Genomic DNA, 25,869 nt, shown 5'->3' with positions numbered 1-25,869 from the left:
TGCACCACAACTGCCAACCAGTTTACAGCCGTATTTGTGTTGGGATCATGAGATAAAGGTAAGATTACCACAGTCCTACCAGATTGTGGGGAACTCTCTCATTAGAGAGAGAAAGAGAGGGGGAGAGAGAGAGAGACAGAGACAGAGACAGAGAGAGGGAGAGAGAGAGAGAGTGGTGACTCGTAGTGGTTTAACCTGAGAGCCACCGTACCTCAGTTAAGGGGAGAGGTTGAGAAAGTTAGTCCTTCATGGTAACCTTGGCTAGTGCAGGAATTGATTTGGGATCATTAGGACAGGGTTAGACCACCAGTTTGTTTCTCCTGGATCCTCCTAGTGTCTGTTCTGAGTGGAAGTCCTGTACATTTGAACACCCTGATCTTTCAATTTGATGGCCAAAGCAATTCTGTGCAATATCAAGAGTGAAAAACTGGTGGCCAAAATTCATTACAGGAGTTGACACAATGGGCTGAATGGCCTCCTTTAAGTGCTGTAAATTTCAAGGGCTATGAACATCGCTGAAAAGAAGAGGCGTGTTTTTGAAACATTTTGCCTTAAAGCTATCAGAATAGATGCAAGAATGCCACATTTTAAAGGGGATAATAATTTTTACAGCATGAGGAAAAGGTGCTGATTGGTGAAGGCATTGGTATGGCGAATGCACCAGGGAACTACTGCGCCTGGTCATGTTCCTTGTAGTTGCAGAAGAGTATATGGAGAACAATACGTGCCATACTGCACACTGATCAGAATCAACTTGCAAACCAAACAGTCCCCTTTTCTCATGCAGGATAAATTATTGCTCTCATTGAAATTTGGCGTTCTTGCATCAATAGACAATAGACAATAGGTGCCGGAGTAGGCCATTCTGCCCTTCGAGCCTGCACCACCATTCAATATGATCATGGCTGATCATCCTTAATCAGTATCCTGTTCCTGCCTTATCCCCATAACCCTTGATTCCACTATCCTTGAGCGATCTATCCAACTCTTTCTTAAATGAATCCAGAGACTGGGCCTCCACTGCCCTCTGGGGCAGAGCATTCCACACAGCCACCACTCTCTGGGTGAAAAAGTTTCTCCTCATCTCTGTCCTAAATGGTCTACCCCACTCACCCATCAGAGGAAACATGTTTCCTGCCTCCAGAGTGTCCATCCTTTAATAATCTTATATGTCTAAATCAGATCCCCTCTCAGTCTTCTAAACTCAAGGGTATACAAGCCCAGTCACTCCAGTCTTTCAGCATAAGGTAGTCCCGCCATTCCAGGAATTGACCTCATGAACCTGATGTGCGTAAGAGGAAAAGCCTCTTTTTTCTCAGCAATACTCAAGTTCGATACAACCACGAGATCACATGAACCTTAATATTACAACTCTGAAAAAGCAGATGCAGCAATGTTCAGAATTTCCATGCAACATGTGCAAGAAGGAGAAAGTGAGGACTGCAGACACTGAAGAGCAGAGTCGAGAGTGTGGTGCTAGAAAAGCACAGCAAGCCAGGCAGCATCTGAGGAGAAGAAGAATTAATGTTTCAGGCATAGGCCACTCATCCAGAAGGACTGATGAAGGGTTTATGCTTGAAACGTTGATTCTCCTGCTCCTCGGATGCTGCCTGACCTGCTGTGCTTTTCCAGCACCACACTCTGGAATAAGTACAAGAAGGCTACTTACTGTTTTAGTAAGTTCACAAGCCCTCACTAAGAAAAGATTTTGGAAATTGGAAATATGAAATGAAACAGACAGGAATTCAAACCGACGAGGGTTAAACTGGACACAGGAGGCCTTCTGAACATTCAAGGTGACTTCATCTAGAGTTAGTTCAGCTATGAAGAGAGTCATAGCAATTCATTCAATCACTCAGTCTCCCAGGAGCGGGAGAAAAATATCCAAAGCTATTTTCAGGGACATCTGGAATTTAAAGATATGCTCATATTCCAAGCACAGCCTTTCAGTCACACAACAAAACATCTGATGCGGAAGGCTAATCGTTTCTTGTCTTGCAGACCAGACCTGCGATATGCATCCAGCGATCTCTGCTTTTGTCTCTTTGGAAATTTATTAAAATATTGCAAATACATTCAAAGTAAGTGGAGTCAAAATGTGTGAAATTATTCCACGGCATTGCAGCAAAAATCACAATAGGAAAATCTGCAACTCTACACTCATTATCAGTTCAAACTCCGCAGTAGGATGATGCAACACATAAACTAGACCAACCATCTAATACACTGCTGAGACAGTGTTGAACTACTGGGAAATGCTACCCTTCAGATCAGAGGAGATGGTGACTACATCACTGAACCAGAAATCCTGAACCCCAGGCTAATGTTCAAGGAATATAGGTTCTAAACCCATCATGGCAGATACAACATTTGAACTTAAGTATGTTAAATGGGAAAAAAAACTAACCCGTGGTGACTCTTGCCAATTGTTGTACAACCTCATTCTGATTCACTAATGTCCATTAAGGAAGAAAGTTTTAGTTAAAGTAATGGGGTGTGGGTGCCAGTAGCGAGGCTAACATTTGTTTCCTCTCCCTAATTGCCCAGAGAGCAACTAAAAGTCATTGTTATGGGACTGGAGTTACACACTGGCCACATTAGGAGAAAATGGCAGATTCCTCTTCCTCCAAGGACATCGGTGAACCAGATGGATTCTTCTAACGATTGACATTGGTCACTATTTGATTCCATTCCAAAAGGTAGATATAGTAATTCCTAATGGATACATTGACACTGAGAAGTGAGGTTTCTAGTATGGAAGTTGCACATGGATAGAAGGTTTTGATGAAATGATATTAGTAACAGCAAACTTTTCATTAATTGGCAACTATGGGACTGGGAATGTGCTGGCTGATCAATATTCTGGATAATCAGGAGTAATGCCAAACACTGTAAACCCTGACCAGGTGAAGCAACCAGATATCAACATCCCTCTAAAAATCAAGTAAAAGCATGGCACACCACCTAAAATCAATATAATAACACACGGTGAGTAATAAAAATGTAATATTGGGAACATACACATCACTGTTACAGTTTATTTGCTCAGACATTGCGGTATTTGAGGTATGTAATTGTTGCCAGTCTATCAAGAGAGCTGGTTAACAGCATGCCTGTTAAAACAAAGTTTACTGTATTTCCATATAGCCGATGTTGGACTGGGGTGGATAAATTTAAAAATCACCAGGTTATAGTCCAACAGGTTTATTTGGACGCACTAGCTTTCAAAGAGCTGCTTCTTCATGGTAAAGGTGAAAGTGTTTCTGCCTCAGGTATAAATACTGAACAAAAATATATAAATAACATGAATGTTCTTGCTTCAAAATTTGAGTGAATGCCCTAGTAACCCACAATTTCAACAGAGCTTACTCACATCACACAATTCTTAAAAGATGGGGTTGTGGCTCAGTTCCTTCAGTATTGAACAGATTAAGATTGTGGAAATGGCACTGTCACTGCACAAAAATATTTTGCACTAATATTAGTTTAGCTTAACTACACATGCGAATGGTAACATGGTTGAATCTGGAGCCCCTGGGAGATAGATGTTTAGCAGAATGAATCACTGCCAGTACTTCCTTTATCTCTTTTTAAACAGTTAGTTGAGCGGATTAAGCATGGGGGCACATGCATTATGTTCTGAGCTGCTTTAACCTAAAAAAAAAGTCTTACCATCCAATTCCTTCCATGGGATCATCCAACAAAACCCGTAGTATGTACAGAAGGCAAGTGAGGACCTTCAGGGAGAAGTTAAAGATTCGTATTCTTAAACCTGCAATGAGAAAAAAAAAGCTGGGTGAGAGGGGAAAGAGTTAAAAGGGACCTAAGGGGTAACTTTCTTGTGCAGAGTTGTGCATATATGGAATGAATTGCCCAAGGGAGTGGTACAGGTGGGTCTGTGTGGGTTTCTCTGGGTGCTCCAATTTCCTCCCACAGTCCAAAAATGTGCACTGGCTATGCTAAATTGCCCATAGTGTTCAGGGATGTTTAGCTTAGGTGCTTCAGTAAGAGGTAATGTAAAGTAAAGGGGTGGGGGAATGGGTATGGGTGGGATACTTTTCAGAGGGTCAGTGTGGACTTGTTGGGCCAAATAGCCTGTTTCCACACTGTAGGGATTCTAATAAAAAAATTAAAAGATATCTGGATGGGTAATGAATAGGAAGGATTTAGAGAGATATGGGCTAAATGCTGGCAAATGAGATTAATTTAGGATACCTGGTTGGCATTGACTAGTTGGACCACAGGGTCTGTTTCTATACTGTACAGCTCTATGACTCTAAAAGATATGAAGGTAAAGTAGAACAATCCACATTATTACCTATAAAATAATTTGAAAGATTTTGAAACAGAGTAAAAATACAATATTCTTTCTCTCACAACAGCATCCCTTTGCAGTATTCAAACACTTGGAGAGAATTCCCTACTTGATCACGTCTGTAGGTTTGACTTAATTATTGTTTTCAATTCTTACGTGTCTAATAGCCTCTTCCTTGAGTATTCACACAACCGAGCTTAGACATTCTCAGCTTTGAATAATTCCTTCAGGCTTCTAACTAAACACTCCTGGTCTGGAACCTGCAAATGAAAACCCTTACTCTGAGGCAACATATTGCCTAACTTTTCTGAATTAAGTCCTTTCTTTAGAGAAGATGTTACATACATCCATCTTCAACCAGTTTATCAGCAAATTGAAAATGAAAGCTTTCCCATCAATAAAAAGAAAACAATAATTTATGATACATCTAACTGAATGCAGTCAGTTCAATGTTTGCTCTATCTGCTTGAAAAACCTTTGTAATGCAAACAAATTCCTACTATCACTTCAGGATGTCTTTCTGTTTTTCTCTCACATACCAGCTTCTAAAAGATAAAGCATAGCTCTAGAAATATTGAAAAATTAATCATTAAACACATTGATATGCGCAAAGTCCAAAACTACAAATTTTAAATCCAAACTCCAAAGTAAACAATATTACAATTTACATAAATCTCACACCTTGCATCATCAGTACTGTGTTCTGACAAGTTGAAGCAAGGGGACGCAACTCCCACTTTTTTTTAACACCTTCAGTTGACCGTAGCAAAGATTTTAAAATTAGTTTTAGCACAGTGACTTCACACCTCAATGAAAGTGTGACTCGGTAGAAATGAAGAAGCCAAGTTCTCGAGTGAAAGAAAGAGCAATCTTATTGCTTGCTAACCACAAATAAATGACAAAATACAGGCTACAAACACTTGAATGAGGATTTAAGAAGAGCCAATGTCTAGTATTAAAAAAATTAAGAACATGAAGATTTGAAAGTTCATAAGGGTAGTTGAGATTTAAGGTTGTAATGTTTGTACAGAGAGAAACAGACTTAATGTTCTGATTCTAATATGACTCTTTTCCTGTGTTCCAAAAGGGTCATAATGGACCATATCTCCAGCCTCTGCAATACTTTGCTTTTATTTAGTTGTTTAATTGAAGACTCCTATCTTCAGCAGGAGTAAAAATTATAAATATTTTGAATTCTTGGTGAATGGATGTTTCTCTGTGTTGCTTTTCATCAGACATTATCCCATAAATCTGACAGAAAACAGGAAGAAAGTCTTCCAGTTCTGCAATTGCAAATCTGTTTTTCCTCTTGCTGCTCTGCCCAAACGCTGTTGCCTGAAACATAATGCATTTGTGAATTCCCATATCTGGTTTCAATATTTCCCCCCAAAGATGGATAATCTGAACATGAGCCTTTCATTCCAATAAATGAAACTTTCAATACGTAAATCAAACAAGAGATACTGATCCAAGTGACCCACGACAGTCATTTTGATGAATGTTAACGTCTGTTCAGACTGGGTCTTATTCAGCGATGACTTCAAGAAGATTGGCTCAAATAGGTGAGGTAATCACTGTTGCCACCATAAGTCAGCATTGTTCCTTTGGTAAAATCCATTTAAGTTCCCAGCGATTAAAACCAGAGGGTGGAACTCAAAAATCAATGTTCCATTTTTATCACTTTCATTACAACTGGAGGAATTGTGCAAGGTCAGAAGAGCTGAATTTTGGTGAGATGTTAAACAAAGCCACTTTTTGAAAAGCAAAGCAGTTCAATATATGAAAAAAATCACAATATTTGAGGAGAAACCCATGGGGTCTCTTTGGTAGAGTTATGTAACCCTGACAGCAAATTAAAAATAGCGCACTATTAACTCTACAGTCCTGAAATCTATTGTTCAGAAATACTTGTGAAGCTTAACTAACTCTCAGCATCATCTTTAGTGGAAATTAAAGAAGATTTTATTAAATGGGGTTCCAATGGGAGTAAGGCAACACCTTACATGCTAGTACTGTGAGGCATGTTTTAGCAGGCATGTACCTGAAACATTCTAAGGGTCAACTTCAGCAGAAATGACTGGGGAGGAACGTTGTAGACTCTAATACCTGTATCAGCATTGGGAGCAGGCCAGCAACTATAAACAGTAAGTAGACCTGACATCATTGATCTAAAAAAATATAGATGGAATAGTGTGTTCAGTACATTGCCTCTAACTCCACGGGCTCTTATCCAACTTAGCAGCCTCCTGTGTGGCATCTTGTCAAAAGCTTTCTGCAAATCCAAATGGATCACGTCCACTGGCTCTCCTCTGTCTAACTTGCTTATTACCTCCGCAAAGAATTCTAACCTCCTCTTGACAAAGCTGTGCTGACTTGACCCTATTTTACCATGCACTTCCAAGCATTCTGCAATCTCATCCTTAATAACGGACTCTAAAACAACTGCGCTCAGGTTAATCTGCCTGTGGTTTCCTGTCTTCCCTTCCTTTTTAAACATGAGTGTTACATTAGCCATTTTTCTGTCCTCTGGGACACTCCTGGACTCCAATGATTCCTGAAAGATCATCACTAATGCCTCTACAATCTCCTCATCTATCTCCTTCAGAACTCTGGGGTGTAGCCCATCTGGTCCGGAATATTTAGCCATCTTTAGACCTTTCAGCTTCCCCAGCACCTTCACCTTAGTAATGGACACTACACTCTTCTCCGCCCCCGACACTCAAAGTTCTGGTATACTGCTGGTATCTTCCACCGCAAAGACAAATGGAAAGTATCTATTCAGTTCCTTGCCATTTCTTTGTTCTCCATAACTATCTGCGAGCCTCATTTTCCAGCAGTCAAACGTCCGCTCTTACCTTTCTCTCACCTTTCATGTATCTAAGAAAACTCTTACAATCTTCTTCTATATTACGAGATAGTTTTACTCTCATATTTCATCTTCTCCCCCCATCTTAATTTTTCTTAAAAGTTATCCTCTGCTGTTTTTAAAGACTTCCCAATCCTCTGGCTTCCCACTTTCACCACATTATATGGGTTTCCTTTTGCTTTTATGCTGTCCCTGACTTCCCTTGTCAGCCATGGTTGCCTCACCCTCCCCTTAATATGGTTCATCTTCCTTGGGATAAATTTCTATGGCACATCCTGAATTACTCCCAGAAACTCCTGCCATTGCTACTCCACCATCTTCCCAGCTAGGCTTCCCACCCTAGCATCTCCTCCCTTATGTTTTTGTGGTTACCTTCACTCTAATATCATTACATTTAATTCCAGCTTCTCCCTCTCAAACTGCAGGGTGAATTCTATTATAATATGGTCACTGCCCCTTAGGGGTTCCTTCAGCTTAAGTTCCCTAATCAAGTCATTACACATGACCATATCTAGAATTACCTGTTCCTGAGTGGGCTCGACCACAAGCTGCTCCAAAGACCACGCTATAGTCATTCTGCAAATTCCTTTTCTTGGGATCCGCTACCATCTCCTGATTTTCCCAGCCCACCTGCATATTGAAGCCTCCCATGATTATTGTAAAAGTGCCTTTCTGACATGTTTTTTCTATCTCTGGATTTATTTTCTTCCCCACATCCTGATGGCAGCCAGAAAGCCTTTACATAACTCCCATCAGATTCTTTCTCCTTTTGTTGTTTCTCAATGGGCGACACGGTGGCACAGTGGTTAGCACTGCTGCCTCACAGTGCTTGAGACCTGGGTTCAATTCCCGACTCAGGCGACAGACTGTGTGGAGTTTGCACATTCTCCCCGTGTCTGCGTGGGTTTCCTCCGGGTGCTCCGGTTTCCTCCCACAATCCAAAGATGTGCGGGTCAGGTGAATTGGCCATGCTAAATTGCCCGTAGTGTTAGGTAAGGGGTAAATGTAGGGGTATGGGTGGGTTGCGCTTCGGCGGGTCGGTGTGGACTTGTTGGGCCGAAGGGCCTGTTTCCACACTGGAAGTAATCTAAAAAAAACTCTACCCACACAGATTCAACGCCTTCCAATTCTGTGTCCGTTCTTGCTATCAATTTAAATTCATTTCTTATTAACAAGGCAACCCTGGTCACTCTTCCCATTTGCTTGTCAATTCGATAGGACATGTATCCTTGATCCCCTTACAGCCATGTCTCTATGATACCCAATACATCATACCTGCCAATTTTAATCTGTGTTACAAACTCATTTACCTTGTTTCGTATACTATGTGCAATTAACTACAACAGCCTCTGTCCTGCATTGACTGACCCAGCTTCTCAGTGTTGTCCCCGATGTGCTGTGCCTGAAGTTAGAGTCCTGACCCTTTCCATATTCTCGTTCTGGAAACTTTAATAGTCTTTGCTGAGTCCTCTCCAACTTAAACATTTTCCATAATTTTCCACGCCCCCCCACTGTTAAGTTCAAAGCCCTATCCACAGCTCTAGTTATGTGATTCGCCAGGACGCTGGTCCTAGCATGATTCAGGTAGAGCCCATCCCATCAGAACAGCTCCCTCCTTTGTCCCCACTGGTGTCCCATGAATTCAAACCTATTTCTCACTCACTAATCTTTGAGCCACGTGTTTACCCCTTTAATCTTGTTGACCTGTGCCAATTTGTTGAGACTCAGGGAGCATTCCAGAGATGATCACCCTTTTGATTCCGCTTTTTAGTTTTGCCTCTAGCTGCTCATTTTCCCTCAGCAACGTAGCATGGTAATCTACCTAACCTGCACATCTTTGGACTGCGGGAGGAAACCTAGGCAATAACAGGGAGAATGAGCAAACTCTACACAAACAGAAACCCAAGGCTGGAATTGAACCTGGGTCCCTTGCGCTGTGAGGCAGCACTGCTAACCCTCTGTCCACCTGTATCATTGGTATCTACATGGACCACAACAATTGGATCACTCCCCTCTCACTCCAAGATCCTTTGGATGAGATATCTTGAACCAAGACACCAACACAACCTTCAGAACTCTCCATCTTATCCACAGAGAACACTGTCTATTCATCTGACTATACTATCCCCAATTACACCTGGATTTCTCTTCCACCCCTCTCGAATGGCTTCCTGTACCATAGTGCTATGCTCAGCTTGCTCATCCTGGTTCCAGGCTGCTGCTGATTCAGCGTGAATCTTTGAAGGCTCCCAGTCCAATCTGCTGCACCAGACTCCACAAGCCCTGAAGGTAGAAAGCTGGTTATTGCTGCCTTCACCTGGGTGAATGTTTAATTTAGAATCCTTACAGTGTGGAAACAGTCCTTTGGTCCAACAAGTCCATACCAACCCTCCAAAGAGTAACCCACCCAGAACTATTCCCCTACTATTCTACATTTATCCCTGACTAGTGCACTTAACCTACACATCCCTGAACACAATGAGCAACTTAGCATGGTACTCCACTTAACCTGCACATCTTTGGACTGTGGGAGGAAACCTAGGCAGACACAAAGAGAATATGCAAACTCTACACAAACAGACACCCAAGGCTGGAATTGAACCCGGGTCCCTGGCACTGTGAGGCAACACTGCTAACCACTGAGCCATCACGCTGCAGTCAACAGAGAAGGTCACCCTGATCAACATTTCAGGAAAATGGCTATGGACTGACCCCTCCCCTTAAAGTCTGCAAAACAGAACATTGTGAAAGCCATTCAGTAAGCTGACCAATCTTACTGCTTTCTTTTAATTATCCCTTACCTGTGTCTCTCTGTCTGTCCACCTTTTGTGTGAATGGGCTTTAAAGCACAGACATTAATTTTTACAATGTTATATAACATTCTCTTTTATAAAGTCACTGTGTATTTAATAAGTGGTTCAGTCTCCTGTTTGAAATACAAAAGCAGTGTCTAGAAATTAACTATTCACAAAGTCTGGGATTGGCTATTTAAAAATCTACGAGGTAAAAATAATGACTGCAGATGTTGGAGACCAGATTCTGGATCAGTGGTGCTGGAAGAGCACAGCAGTTCAGGCAGCATCTGCTTGTGCAGTGAAATGGACGTTTCGGGCAAAGCCCTTCATCAGTTTAAAAATCTAGTTAGGAACCATCGGAGTGACGAATGGGGTGGCTTTGATGGTTTTATTTTACTGGTTGTAAATACTGAGATGAAAATGCTGATTTGGTTTGGCTATCTGTCTCCGTGTTAGAACAGCATGCAAAGGGTGATGATGTATCAGACAGACAAGAGACAGAGATTTGCCCAACGTGAGATACAAATGTTGAACACAGATCAGATGGACATGAGACAGGCAAAGCAGGGTCTGGGCATTCAACAGAATTTTGATTCGCCAAGCTAAGACTGGGATTGTAGGAGCAAATTACTGCAGAGACTGGAATCTGTACTGAAAACAACAAATGCTGGAGATTGCAGCGGGTCAGGCAACTGTGAGAGAAAGCAAGCTAATATTTTGAGTCAACTCGACACATTAACACAGCGCCAATCCAAGTGGATTTTATGTTGCTGAGAGACACATCAGCCACCAGAGGGAGGTATGTGCAAACGTCCAAATTGAAAATCTAGCAGGAGCAACACTGCAGCCAAGTTCAGGCAACACGTCAGAGAGAATTCGACCAGATGGCTTATCCTGGAATGAAATATGTTGGGCTGCAAGAGCTTTAATTTTCAAATCTTACGACTGCAATGACTTTGTTGGCTATCTTTCCTGCTTTTCGTTCCTCACTTTGAACAAAAATGTTGCATATGCAAGGTTTAAAAGACTGATATTAGGTTCCGGTAAAAACAAGGACTGCAGATGCTGGAAACCAGAGTCTAGATTAGAGTGGTGCTGGAAAAGCACAGCAGGTCAGGCAGCATCTGAGGAGCAGGGAAATCGACGTTTCGGGCAAAAGCCCTTCCTCTATTCCTGATCTTAGGTTCCCACCATCACATGGCACAGGTAGCAAGAGGTTATAGGAAAGTCTCTGGGACTGGTGATACAAAAATATGGATGAAAAATATAGAGATGCAATTTCAAATGCCAAAAGGGCAACAGGGCTATTTAAATACCGTTCATTAAAGTCTATCTGGAATTATATTTTAAAAAACTAGTCATTATCAGTCACAATGACCATGGAATCACCATGGAAATCCAGACGGTGTGTCCCTATCCTTCAGAGGAGGCAATCAGCTGGGCATACCCCTGGCCTATGTGTGACTCCAGACATAAAACAATGCAGTTGACTCTTAGCTGTCACATGAAGTGGTCTAGTTAGATGAGTGCATCAAACCACTACAAAAAGCTATCATTCATGCAGACTGTGGCATCTCACTGCCACCTTCTCAATTAGAGGTGGATCATCAGTGTTGACCTTGTCAGCAACACCCACATGCCATAAATAAATAAATTATTAAAGCACCTAATGAAATGTCATATGTAAACATAACCCACGACTACACTCACTTTTCAATCCAGTCTCAGTAATTCGTCTTGGCAACAGTAATTCCAGGCTCTCACGTATTATGTCACATCATGTCCTTATTTTAATAACAACTACTGTACTTCATTGAATGGAGTGAGTGGGTTGGGATTACGAGTTAAAAATTACTGGATTTCATTATTTTCTATCTGCATCTCTTCCTCCCTTTCAAATTCGATTTCCTTTTCTCACATTTATTTCTGTTTACGTGGCTGCTCTTTATCTGGCAAGTTCAGCATTTTTAAAAAACATTTTCTACTTCCCTGGAAAGGATGTGACAAAATTCTTTGCTGCCTTGACAAATTAATAGGTTCAATGTAATGTAACATAAATCAATACATGTTTGCTCTTCCTTTCATTTAAATGGGCACAGCTTGCAGACAGAGCGAGAGCACTGGGAAATTAAATATTTCTGTGAACAATGAGTCACGTTGAAGCTTTTCATCCTGCACTCATCAGGACAGATGCAAGAATACCAAATTTCCAAGGCAGCTTTATACTGCGTGATGAAAGTGGGCTGATTAGTTGGCAAGGCAAATGTGAGGACTGCAGATGCTGGAAACCAGAGTTTAGATCAGAGTGGTGCTGGAAAAGCGCAGCAGGTCAGGCAGCATCTGAGGAGCTGGAAAATTGACGTTTTGGACAAAAGCCCTTCATCAGGATTAGAGCCAGGAAGCCTCCACAGTGGAGAGATAAATGGAGGGGGGGCAGGGATGGGGAGAAGGTAGCAAAGAGTACAATAGGTGAATGGGGGTGGGGATGGAGGTGATAGGTCAGAGAGGAGGGTGGGAGAAGGTACCTTCCCCCTCCCACCCCCATTTATCTCTCCACTCTGCAGGCTTCCTGCCTCTATTCCTGATGAAGGGCTTTTGTCCGAAATGTCAATTTTCTTGCTCCTCGGATGCTGCCTGACCTGATCAGTTGGCAAGTCAACTCCAGTTGGTTAAGGCATTGCCAGACAGGATGCATGAAAGAACGCTTGTTATAAATGTTTTGCTCCCTTTGAAATTCGGCATTCTTGCATCTGCCCTGATGAGTGCGACAGGAAAAGTCCCATACAGCCAAGGGATCATTGGGAAATTGCAAAATGACTTAAAGGCTCCACAAACTGTTTCAAATGGGTCAATGAGCTGAAAAATGGCAGATGGAGTTCAACCTGGATCAAAACAATGTTAGGGCTTACACGATTAATGGCGGTGCTTTGGGTGGTGTTGTAGAACAGAGAGGCCGAGTGGTGCAGGTAGATAATTCTTTGATGTTATAGGCAGGGTAGTTAAAAATGCATTTGGCACGTTTGCTCAGTCCTTTGAGTATCGGAGTTGGGATTCATGTTGAGGTTGTTCAGGAGATTGGTGAGGCTTCTTTTAGAATATTGTGTCCAGTTCTGGTTTCCCGGTTATAGGAAGGATTCTATTAAGCTGGAGAGGGCTCAGAAAAGATTTACCAGGATGTTGCCAGGTATGGAAGGTTTGAATTATAAAGAAGGGTTGGATAGGCTGGGATTTTTTCCACTGGAGCGTAGGAGGTTGAGTGGTGACCTGATAGATGTTTACAAAATAATGAGAGGTATGGATAGAGTTAATGGTATGTATCTTTTCCCTAGGATGGGGGGATTTCAAGACCGGGGACACATTTTTAAGGTTAGAGGAGAGAGATTTTAAAAAGGCTTGGGCACAAATATTTTACACAGAGGGTCATTCACATGTGGAATGAACTTCCTGAAGAAGTGGTGGATGCTAGTACAATTGCAACATTTAAAAGACATTAGGATAAGTACATGAATAGGAAAGATTTGGAGGGATATGGGCCAGGAGCAGGCAGACAGGCAGGACTAGTTCAGTTTGTGTTGCGACATGGGGCAAACCTCTCTGCTAATTTAAACCAGACACACCAAAAAGATTCACCCCGTGCAGTGATCTGTTAAAATTCAAGAGGCCAAGAACTATTCCAAAATAACCATTTAAAGTACAAAAATTTTAACTACTTTATCCTTTAGGCCTAATATAGAATAGTAACTAATAACTATTGACAAGTCCTTTCTCTAAACGATCTTTTACCTTCCCCTTTACAATACTAGCCCAATAAAAACACTGATTAAAATTTTCCAAAAAATTCTAATTTCAGAACTGGATAGCTGTCGAATTTTCTCTTTGCATCACCCTTTGTTTTCTTTTCTTCTTCTTAGGGATTTCTGTTTTCCAGGTCATTGATAGATAAAGGTACCTTTAAGAGAGGTACTTCATAGGCAGTCTGCAGATGTTGGTGGTTTGGCAGTTCTCCCCCACCTTTTTTGGTTTTATACCCCAGAGAATCGGATCGTTCCATTGGTGTTGATATTATTAAAATACTAAATTCCAACTTGATTGGAATTTGGTACTTTGGGACATAATTTAAATTGATTGGCCAAATTTGATTCAGTTTTCATTCATAGCAGTGAATGAAACATTCATAGAACAGTGCTAGCTGTTCTGACCAAGCATTATATTGTTACCTTGTCCTGGACTCTCTGTGTCCCTCTAAGTCCTTACTAGCATTCAACTCTCTTAAAGGTACAGTACCCCTTACACCTTCATAATACCTCCCTGCTTAAGAAAAAAAACAAACCATCATAATGAAAAGGTGGCTTCATTTTTTTTCTATTCTTTAAACACATTACCCTAACATAAAGATAACTTTAATCTAAGTTCACCTTAACATCTTCCTCTCTCTCTTTCTCTCTCTCTCATATATTATAGAAGACATTGGATAGATGTATCTTATCTAAACTTTAACAATTAAATCCATGATAATGCATCTGCAATTACATTCTTACGGCCTGCAACATGTACGATTTTTAAATTAAAAGTCTGTAACGTAAGACTCCAACGAAATAGTCTCATATTCTTGTCTTTAAAGCGTTCTTAGAATGTAGGAGGATTGTGGTCTGTGTACACAACTGTCTCCGACACATTGTTGGTGACATACACATTAAAATGTTGTATGGCCAGTACCAAACTCATTGGTTCCTTTTCGAACATGGAGTATTTCCTCTGGTGGATGCTGAGTTTCTTCGTAAAGTAACCAACTGGCAGCTCAATCCCATCTACATCTTCCTGTAGGAGTACAGCTCCAACCCTATGTCACTAGCATCGATGGTGACTTTAAAAGGTTGTGAAAAGTTTGGTGCAGCCAAAACTGGTTTGGTGGTTAATATGGCTTTCAAATGGTTGAATGCCTCCTGGCATGGTTCTGTCCACCAAAACTTTGTGTTCTTCTTCAGCAAATCAGTTAATGGTGCCATTACACCGCTGAAGATTGCAACAAACTCCCGATAGAATCTGCTGAGTCCTAAGAATCAAAGCACTTCTTTCTTCGAGGTTGGACAAGGAAGTTCCTCGATGGCCTTCGTCTTTGCGTTCCGTGGGGTCAACCTTCCATGGCCGATGTTATGTCTCAAGAACATCACCTCTGCTTTCGCAAATTCAATTTTATTTAAGTTTATCACCAGTTTTGCTTCTTGTAGTTGTTCAAAGAGCTCTGCCAGCTGTACCATGTGATCGTTCCAGGACTTACTAAAGATCTTTACATCGTCCAAATAGGCTGCACAGTTTGTTAAGCCAGCCACAACTCTGTTCATAAGTCTTTGGAATGTGACAGACACATTCTTCATTCCAAAGGGCATCATTTTAAATTGAAATAGCCCATTTGGGGTTACAAATGGAGAAATTTCTTTCACCATCTCTGATAAAGGTACCTGCCAGTAACCACGCATTAAGTCCAACTTGGTGATGGAACTGGCTTGTCCGACTTTCTGGACACAGTCCTCCAATCTAGAAATTGGATATGAGTCCAATTTTGTAACGGCAATGACGTTACAATAACCCATGCAGAGTTGTTGAGTCCCATCGGGTTTGGAAACTAAGACGATTGGCGAACTCCACTTGCTTTGGTTTGGTTCAATGATGTCCTCGTCGTGCATGGCCTCCACCTCCTTCTGGACTGTCTGGCTTTGAGAGGATTAAGCCGATAGGAGTGTTGTTTTATCAGAGCAGTATTTTCAACGTCTACTTCATGTACAATAGCATTCGTCCTCCCCATCCGATTCTTACATACTCCTTATACCAAGTAACAAATCTTTCAACTGCATTCTATGCTCCTGAGACAGATAGTTTACTAAGCTATCCCACCCCTCAAGGATGACTTCATTTTTTAACCTATTTTAAGGCATATCAAAATCCACATAATCAGGATTTGATTGCTCATTCTGCAGGACAGTAACTAACAACCTGTTTCTCCAGTTCTTTCTCTCTAGTATAATATGGTTTCAACATGCTCACATGACATACCTGATACCTTTTTTTTCCCATATGGCATCTTTACTAGATAGTTCACCTGAGTTAACTTCTTCTTGATTTGATAGGGACCACTAAACCTGGCTTTGAAGGGATCTCCAATCACTGGTAACAGTACTAACACATAATCCCCTTGGGAAAACACCAGAGTCTCAGAGCTTTTATCTACCACCTGCTTCATTCTACACTGTGCCTTCTTTAGGCACTGTTTAGCTAACTCACCTACTCAATTTAATCTCTCCCTCACCTCCGATTCATTATCTAAGTATGAGATCTCCGACTTTGTTCCTGTCAATTTTTCTTTAATTAATTTCAAAGGGCCTCTCACTTCATGCTCGATTGTTAAGTCAAAGGGAGTAAATTGAGTAGATTCATTTGGGGCATCTCTAATGTCCAACAATACGAATGGGATACCTGACAGTATGCGCTCAATATGGTCTTCAAGGTCTGATACACCTTTCTTGAGTTCCCTGGGATTCAGAATAACATGCCCTGGATTAAAAGTGCTGTATACCTAAGCTACCCATAACCTCCTCAAACAGCCTCGCAGTTAAATGTGACTCTTGGTCCAATTGAATCTCTCTGGGTAACCTATACCATGTGAAGAAAGTTATTAACTCCTCTGCCATATTTTTGCCTTGATAATCCGTAATGGAATTGCCTCCGGAAATCTGGAAGACACATCCATTATGATTAACAAGTACTGATTCCCACTTTTAGTTCTTGGGAGGGGACCTACACAATCAATTATATCCCATGTGAAAGATACTTCAAATGCGGGAATTGGCAACAAAGGTGATGGTTTTATTCCTGCCTGTAGCTTACCTACCATTTGGCATGTATGAGGCTTACAGCAAAAGTTAACCACATCCCGGTGCATTCCAGGCCAATAAAAGTGTTATTGTACCTTAGCCTGAGTTGTTTGTACCCCTAGGTGACCTCCTACAGGTAGTTCATGTGCTACCCATACCACCTCCTGTCTGTATGCTGCTGGCAACACAATCTAGTGCATTTCTGCCCATTTCTCCTCTGCACTAACCTGCCATGTTCTCCATTTCCGACCTAGGAACCTATCTCTCAGTTAATAACCCTCCGGAATATCTTCTGCCTCCTTTTCAGAATACGCGTCCACATATATATCTTTTATTGACCTGTCTTGCTGTTGGAAGTCCCTTAGCCTTCAGGACTGAACACTTCTGCCTGACCCTCTCCCTGTTCAGGTTTTTCCTGTACCACTATGTCAAACAGGGTATCCTCTAACTGAACCTTAACTCCTTCATCTTTCTCTTTACTTTTCACTTCGTGCTGTGACTTACGATAGTGGGATCTGGTTACCACACAGTCTGGGAAAATACCAGGATATTTCTGTTTTAACTCCTCAGTTTCTTGGTCTTCCTTGAGCTTCTCCACAACAAGGGGTGTCACTCCCACCTTGGATCCTGCCAAATCATTCCCAAGATCAAACTGAATTCCTGGAACTGACACTCTGTCAATCATTCCCACTGTAACTTCCCCAGTCTTGAGTTGGCACTCCAACCTGACCTTACATAGGGGAACACTAAATTTCTGTCCACCTATCCCACACATTACCACACTCTCGGGTAACAGATCAGAAAGAGTGCATATTCGCTCATCTCTCATGATCAGCAACTGGGTAGATCCTGTATCTCTCAAAATTATAACTTCTTATCCTTCTCCCCCTGTTCTTTCAGAGTAAACTTTACCCACAGAAGTGAATTCTTTGTAAAGATCAGGTACTAACTCCATTCCCAGCCCCTGCCTAGGCTGTGCACTCTCTTGCAGCTCCTAGGCTCTTCTTGGGGTCTCCTTTACTCCCTTCACTAATGCCACTGGCTTAGCTTCTTTTACCACATCTTTTCCCACAATGCCTTTCTTTAACAACCAGCACTGTGACTTCACGTGTCCAACTTTCTGGCAGTGAAAACACCTTTCCCCAGTGCCCTTCTGAAACCACCAGCACTGTAATTACAGTGAACACACCTGAAGTCTTTCATCTCCTTTCCATCCTCTTTGGCTGCTTTTTTAATCTGTGGTAAATTCTTAGCAGTGTTCTCTACTCTTTCTTTCGTAGTATAGGATATCCCCTTCTCCTAACTTCTATCCATCACAGGATGAAATGCTGGCCAGAAGCTCGTGATGCACTACCATGAGCTAATTCTGCTGCCCTTCCCATTTCCTGAACTTTCTGCTCCTCCACGTGAATTCTTACCATCTCTGGGAGTTTTTAAAAAAAAACTCCTCCAGCAGAATAATCTCTTGTAGAGCCTCAAAGGTCTTATCTATTTTTAAAGCACACATCTATCTATCAAAATGACTATGCTTAACTTTTACGAACTCAAGACAAGTCTGACCTGGTTCCTTTTGAACTGCTGTCTATATGCTTCTGGTACCAAATCATAAACACTTAAAATAGCCTGTTTAACCTCTTCATAATCACTTGACCCCTCATCTGATAGCACGGCAAATACCTCACTAACTCTGCCTACCAGTTTAGTCTGAACTAGCATTAGCCATAAATCCTCGGACCACTCCATCTGCTTAGCCAACTTTTCAAATGAAATAAAGAAGGCTTCAACATCTTTTTCATCAAAATGAAGCAGAGTCTTGACATATTTGTACATATTACTACCTTCTCTTTTAATCCCTAACCTGTTAACTTGACTTTGCTGACTAAGTCGCAACTTCTCAAGTTAAAATTCTCTTCCTTTTCGTCTCTCCCTTTCTTCTCTCTCTCTTTCTCACTCTCTTTGCTCAGCTAAGAACCTTCTCCCTCTTTTTGTTTCCTTCTCTCTCTCCATTTATCTTCTAACTCCATTTTCCTCAATTGTATTTTAAGTTTTTCTACCCCGACTGCACTTGTCTATTTTTCTGACACAGCTAAGTGTTTGAGTAATTCCTTTACAATTTCAGCTTTATTTTTGTCCTTAGTTGAACCCAAATCTAACTTACTTGCTAATTCTAAAAGTATGACCTTTTTTTTTACCTTCTAAACGTTTTTGGCAAATTTGAGAATCATCTTCAAATCCCAGGAGCTCTTTAGCAATTTGAAGAGCTGTTTCTCTCACTTTTAGTTTAATCAACCCCAAGTCACCGAAATTAAACAAATTGTCTCACCAGTGTTTTCTTTAAATATCTAGGACACTAACCTGCAAGTGTTTAAATCTGCTGAAATTTTTCATACCCACAAATCTATTCAAATCTGTCTAAACCAGTTCAAATCCTGGACGAAAGCCCCCAAACCGTTATGACCCATCTGCTAATTTAAATCAGACACTCAGAAAAGATTCATGCTATGATCTGTTAAAATTCAAGAGGCCAAGAACTGTCCCAAAAATCACTATATAAAGTACAAAAATTTTAAGATTTTTATTCATTAAATCTAACATAGAATATTAACTAACAACTACAGGGGAACCTCGATTATCCGAACATATTGGGCAGGTACTATTTCATTCGGTTAATTGATTATTCAGTTAATCGATTAAATGTCTTTCCTCTGGGGGTCAGAGTTTTTAAAGTCTGCACCCCGTTCAGGAGACAGCAGCAGCACACAGCACGAGGCCCCTCCCTCCCAACCCTGTGCAACACCGCCGCCGCCCCCCAACACTGCTCCCACCCCCAACACCGACCCCGATCCCAGCACCGCCCCCACCCCCACCACCCCCGTCACCAACACCGTCCCCGCACCGCCCCCAACACCGCCGCCGCCCCCATCACCGCCCCTGCCCCCCAACACCGCCCCTGCCCCCAACACCGACCCCGCCCCCAACACCGACCCCGGCCCCAACACCACCCCCGTCACCAACACCAACCCCGGCCCCAACACCGCCCCCGCCCCCAACACCGCCCACGTCACCAACACCAACCCCGCCCCCAACACTGCCCTTGTCCCCAACATTGACCCTTTCCCCTTCAATACCGACCCTGCCCCCCAACACCGCCCCCGCCCCCCAACACCGACCCTGCCCCCCCAACACCAACACTGCCCCCCAACACCGCCCCCGCCCCCAACACCGCCCCCGCCCCCAACACAGACCCTGCCCCCCAACACCGCCCCGCCCCCAACACCGACCCCGCCCCCAACACTGCCCCTGTCCCCAACATTGACCCTTTCCCCTTCAATACCAACCCTGCCCCACAACACCGCCCCCGCCCCCAACACCGACCCTGCCCCCCAACACCGACCCTGCCCCCCAACACCGCCCTGCCCCAACACCAATCCCCGTCCCCACAAACCAGTGCAACACCGACCCTACCCCCCCAACACCACTCCTGTCCTCAATACTATCCCCCGTCCCTACACCAACCCTTGTCCTCCCAAACCAGTGCAACACTGACCCTGACCCCCAACAACGCCCCGCCCCGTCCCCAACACCGACCCCACCCCAAAACCAATCCCGTCCCCAACACCAACCCCGTCCCCAACACCACACCCCATCCCCCCAAACCAGTGCAACATCAACCCCACCCCAACACCACCCCCATTCCCAAACAACCCCCCCGCCCCCAAAAACACTGACCCAAACCCCCGACACCAACCCCCAACACCACTCCTGTCCCCAACACCACCCTCGCCCCACCAAACCAGTGCAACACTGACCCTGTCCCCCAAACACCACCTGCCACCCAATACCACCCCGCCCCAACATGAACCCCGTCCCCAACACTGACCCTGCCCCAAAACCACCCCCAGCCCCAACACCACCCCATCCCTAACATTGACCCTGCCCCCAACACCACCCCATTCCCAACACCGACACTGCCCCAAAACCGACCCCGCCCCCCAACACCACTCCGTCCCCAACACCAAACCTGCCCCAAAACCAACCCCGCACCCCAACACCATCCCCGTCCCTAACACCAAACCTGCCCCAAAACCGACCCCGCACCCCAACACCACTCCGTCCCCAACACCAAACCTGCCCAAAACCGACCCCGCACCCCCAACACCAACCCCCGTCCCCAACACCGACCCCTCCCCCAACACCGACCCCGCTCCCCCAAAACCATCCCCAGTCCCAACACCAACCCCGACCCCTATTCCCGTGCAACACCGACCCCATACCCCAACACCACCCCGTCGCTAACACCGGCCCCACCCACAATACCACCCCCGTCCCAAACACCGACCCCATCCCAAACCGTCCTCGTCCCCAACACCGCCCCTGCCCCAACACCGCCCCCGTCCCCAACACTGACCCCATCGCCAACCGCTCTCGTCCCCAACATCGACCCTGCCCCAACACCACCCCCGTCCCCAACACCGTCCCCATCCCCAACACCACCCCCGTCCCCAACACCACCCCCGTCCCAAACACCACCCCCGTCCCAAACACCACCCCCGTCCCCAACACCACCCCCGTCCCCAACACCATCCCCGTCCCCAACACCACCCCCGTCCCAAACACCACCCCCGTCCCAAACACCACCCCCGTCCCAAACACCGACCCCATCCCCAACCGTCCTCGTCCCCAACACCGACCCTCCCCCAACACCACCCCCGTCCCCAACATCGACCCTGCCCCAACACCACCCCCGTCCCCAACACCGTCCCCATCCCCAACACCACCCCCGTCCCCAACACCACCCCCGTCCCAAACACCACCCCCGTCCCAAACACCACCCCCGTCCCAAACACCGACCCCATCCCCAACCGTCCCCGTCCCCAACACCGTCCCCATCCCCAACACCACCCCCGTCCCCAACACCACCCCCGTCCCAAACACCACCCCCGTCCCAAACACCACCCCCGTCCCAAACACCACCCCCGTCCCAAACACCGACCCCATCCCCAACCGTCCTCGTCCCCAACACCGACCCTCCCCCAACACCGCCCCCGTCCCCAACACCGCCCCCGTCCCCAACACCGCCCCGTCCCCAACACCGCCCCGTCCCCAACACCGACCCCCTCCCCCAACACCGACCCCATCCCCAACACTGACCCTCCCCCAACACCGCCCCCTCCCCCAACACCGACCCTCCCCCAACATCGGCCCCGTCCCCAACACCGACCCTGTCCCCAACACCGACCCCCTCCCCCAACACCGACCCCATCCCCAACACTGACCCTCCCCCAACACCGCCCCCTCCCCCAACACCGACCCTCCCCCAACATCGGCCCCGTCCCCAACACCGACCCTGTCCCCAACACCGCCCCCTCCCCCAACATCGACCCCATCCCCAACACTGACCCTCCCCCAACACCGCCCCCTCCCCCAACACCGCCCCCTCCCCCAACACTGACCCTCCCCCAACACTGCCCCGTCCCCAACATCACCCCTGTCCCCAACATCACCCCCGTCCCCAACACCGCCCCCTCCCCCAACACCGCCCCCTCCCCCAACATCGACCCCATCCCCAACAATGACCCTCCCCCAACACCGCCCCTGTCCCCAACACCGACCCCACCCCCCAACACTGCCCCTATCCCCAACACCGACCCCGTCCCCAACACCAACCCCGCTCCAACACCGACCCTCCCCCAACACCGCCCCCGTCCCCAACATCAACCCTCCCCCAACACCGCCCCCGTCCCCAACACCGCCCCGTCCCCAACACCAACCCCGTCCACAACACCGACCCCATCCCCAACACCGACCCCATCCCCAACACCGACCCTCCCCCAACACCGACCCCGACCCCTATTCCCGTGCAACACCGACCCCATCCCCAACACCGACCCCACCCCCAATACCACCCCCGTCCCCAACACCGCCCCGTCCCCAACACCACCCCCGTCCCCAACACCAACCCCACCCCCAATACCACCCCCATCCCCAACACCGACCCGTCCCCAACACCGACCCTCCCCCAACTCTGCCCCCATCCCCAACACCGACCCCATCCCCAACACCGACCCCACCCCCAATACCACCCCCGTCCCCAACACCACCCCCGTCCCCAACACTGCCCCGTCCCCGTCCCAAACACCCCCCCGCCCCAACACCGCCCCCATCCCCAACACCGACCCCACCCCCAACACCGCTCCCATCCCCAACACCGACCCCACCCCCAATACCACCCCCGTCCCCAACACCAACCCCATCCACAACACCACCCCCGTCCCTAACACTGCCCTCGTCCCAAACACAGACCCCGTCCCCAACACTGCCCCGTCCCTGTCCCAAACACCCCCCAGCCCCAACACCGACCCCATCCCCAACACTGACCCCATCCCCAACACCGCCCCCGCCCCCAACCCCGACCACGCCCCCAACACCGCCCCTGCCCCCCAAGACCGCCCCTGCCCCAACACCACTCCCGTCCCCCCAAACACGTTCAACACTGACCCTGCACCCCAACATTGCCCCCATAACACTGCCTCCGTCCCCAACACTGCCCCCGCCACCCCAAACCCCATGCAACACCGACTGCCCCCGCACCTGTCCAACACCACCCCCCTGCCTATCCCCTCTCTGGGGCAGCCGGACTGGACTCCAACAACAGGACTGCTGCTGCTGCCTTTGTAGGGTACGTCTCCAAACAGCCACAGCCACACACACAAATTTTCATTTCAACTTTTTGACCAGTTCCACCTCTGTCCTGTACGGGACAATGTTGGAGAGGTTATGTGGGGAAGGGGGGTTTAGGGTACACCCCCTGTGTAAAGCTCCAGGCAATGTGTAGAGTGAGAGAGAGGGTGGGCAGATAGTCATTTGGAGACGGTGCCTGTTTAATCACTGTAAACAAAAGATGTGATCACTGTTGGAAACACGTCTTTTATGTAATGTTTCCATCAAGACCTGGAGATCTCCTCCAGATAATCCGATTTTCGGATAATTAGTATTTGGATAATGAAGGTTCCTCTGTATTTACAACTCCTTTTTCTAGCTTATCTTCTAGCTTCCCCTCTACAATTCCAGTCCAATAACTGCCCCGATTAAGATTTTCCAAAAAATTTGAATTTCAAAACCAGCCAGCTGTTGAATCATCTCTTTGTGTTGCCCTCTGTTTCCTTCCCTCCTCTTAGGGATTTCTGTTTTACAGGTCAATAATAGATAAAGGGAGATATTCTACAGGCAGTCTGCAGACATTGGTGGCTTGACAGTTCTCCCCCACCTGCTTCATTGGTGTTAATAGTGTCAAAATACTAAACTCTAACTTGATTGGAGTTTGGTACTTTGGAGCATAATTTAAACTGATTGGTCAGTGCTAGCTGTTATGACCAAGCATTACATTGTTACATTGTCCTGGACTCTCTGTGCCTCTCTAAGTCCTAGCTAGTTTTCAACTCTCTGAAAGGTACAGTACCCCTTACACCTTCAGAACAGTTTGGGATTATGTTTGGCATGGACTGGTTGGACCCAAGTGTCTGTTTCCATGTTGTATGACTGTATGACTCTATAAGTGAACACATTCATTGCTCATATTGGCTGCAGATGTTGAGATGCACATTGCTGTATGTGGGATTTGTGTACAAAGTGGCAGTGACGTTTTTCAATCGCTACAGCAACATATTTAATTGGATGCCAAGTCCTTCAAGATGTTTTCCAGAGACGTGTTAAGACACTACATAAATGCAGCTCTTTGCAAGTGTGCGAAGTGTAGTGGGATTTGTCTCTACTGTAATCCTAACCATTTCACTTACTTGATCTTTGGTTTTTAATGAAGAAGAGCTTGAGCCGTTCCTTGAAGGTGTTCTCATTCACGTAGAATTCGACCTGGACCCTGGAAACAGAAAGTGAATCTTGTAATGTAACCGATAGTCAAGACTTTCAGTTGCCATAGTATTATTTCATATGCTCGCATTTAACAGCACAAAGCTTGGCTTTCTGTCTGGCTCGGTACATCATCAACATCCAGTCTGAGCAAGAGGAACTGGTTAACCCAAAAGATACCTTGCTATCAATTATCACAAACACACACACACACACACACACACACACACACACACACACACACACACACACACACACACACACACACACCCCTTTAGATGTGCACACACAAGCATGTGTAGTTTCCTACAGTCTGGGGCAGTTGCTGTACCAAGCCACAATGGATACAGACAGAACATTTTCTATAGTTTGTCTACACACGTTGCTGAGGGTCCTGATGGACATGCTGAATTTCCTTAACCTCCTCCATTCTGATACTCGTCTGAGAAACATTCTGGTTGTTGTGTGTAGTGTCATTACAAACATATTAATGAAGGATATTTCTAATTCCTTAGACTGTCCATATAAAATTCTTTCAAGATGGTTAAGAGAAGACAGGGGGAGAAGCCCATAATGATTTTGCTACTCTCTACATCAATGTTTCATTTTTCTCCTTTTGATTAGATTAGATTTCCTACAGTTTGGAAACAGGTCCTTTAGACCAACTAGCCCACACCAAACATCCAAACAGCAACCCACCCAGACCCAGTCCCCTACATTTCCCCCCTGCTAATCCACCTAACTTAGCAATGCCAATTCACCTAACCTGCACATCTTTTGTGACTGTGGGAGGAAATCCACACAGACACAGGGAGAATGTACAAACTCCACACAGACAGTTGCCCGAGGCGGGAATCGAACGCAGGTCCCTGGCGCTGTGAGGCAGCAGCGCTAACCACTGAGCCACTGTGCCACCCGTTTCCTGTTTGGAAAATGATCATTGTGTGATGTTGGGTATGACACAGATGAGCTTAGACCAAACACAAACATCGCTCCAGGGCCATCACAAACTGTAAGTGCACCCAAGCATTCACATAGCCTGGAAAATATTTTCAATAATGCCTGACCTGAAGAGACGTGTAACCAGGATGACGTATGGATGTACACACCATATGAACTTCCCCAGGCCTGTGATTTGACAAGTCTCTTTTTAAAAAA

At 45.5% G+C, this 25,869-nt stretch overlaps 1 protein-coding gene across 2 annotated transcripts in view; it reads right to left on the bottom strand.

The window, feature by feature from the left end:
* LOC132825911 (potassium channel subfamily T member 1-like) overlaps positions 1-25,869 on the bottom strand; it is a 428,710-nt gene that overhangs the window by 186,804 nt on the left and 216,037 nt on the right. For both annotated transcript variants that reach the window (XM_060841534.1, XM_060841535.1), the window contains 2 exons: positions 24,642-24,721; positions 3,673-3,772 (listed from right to left, as the gene is read on the bottom strand). In XM_060841534.1, the coding sequence (XP_060697517.1) occupies positions 3,673-3,772; positions 24,642-24,721 (180 nt within the window). The remainder of the gene's footprint in view (positions 1-3,672; positions 3,773-24,641; positions 24,722-25,869) is intronic.

This window comes from Hemiscyllium ocellatum, chromosome 21 (assembly GCF_020745735.1).
Source record: "Hemiscyllium ocellatum isolate sHemOce1 chromosome 21, sHemOce1.pat.X.cur, whole genome shotgun sequence".
NCBI classification, from domain to species: Eukaryota; Metazoa; Chordata; class Chondrichthyes; order Orectolobiformes; family Hemiscylliidae; genus Hemiscyllium; species Hemiscyllium ocellatum.
This window is presented reverse-complemented; position numbering and strand designations above follow the sequence as displayed.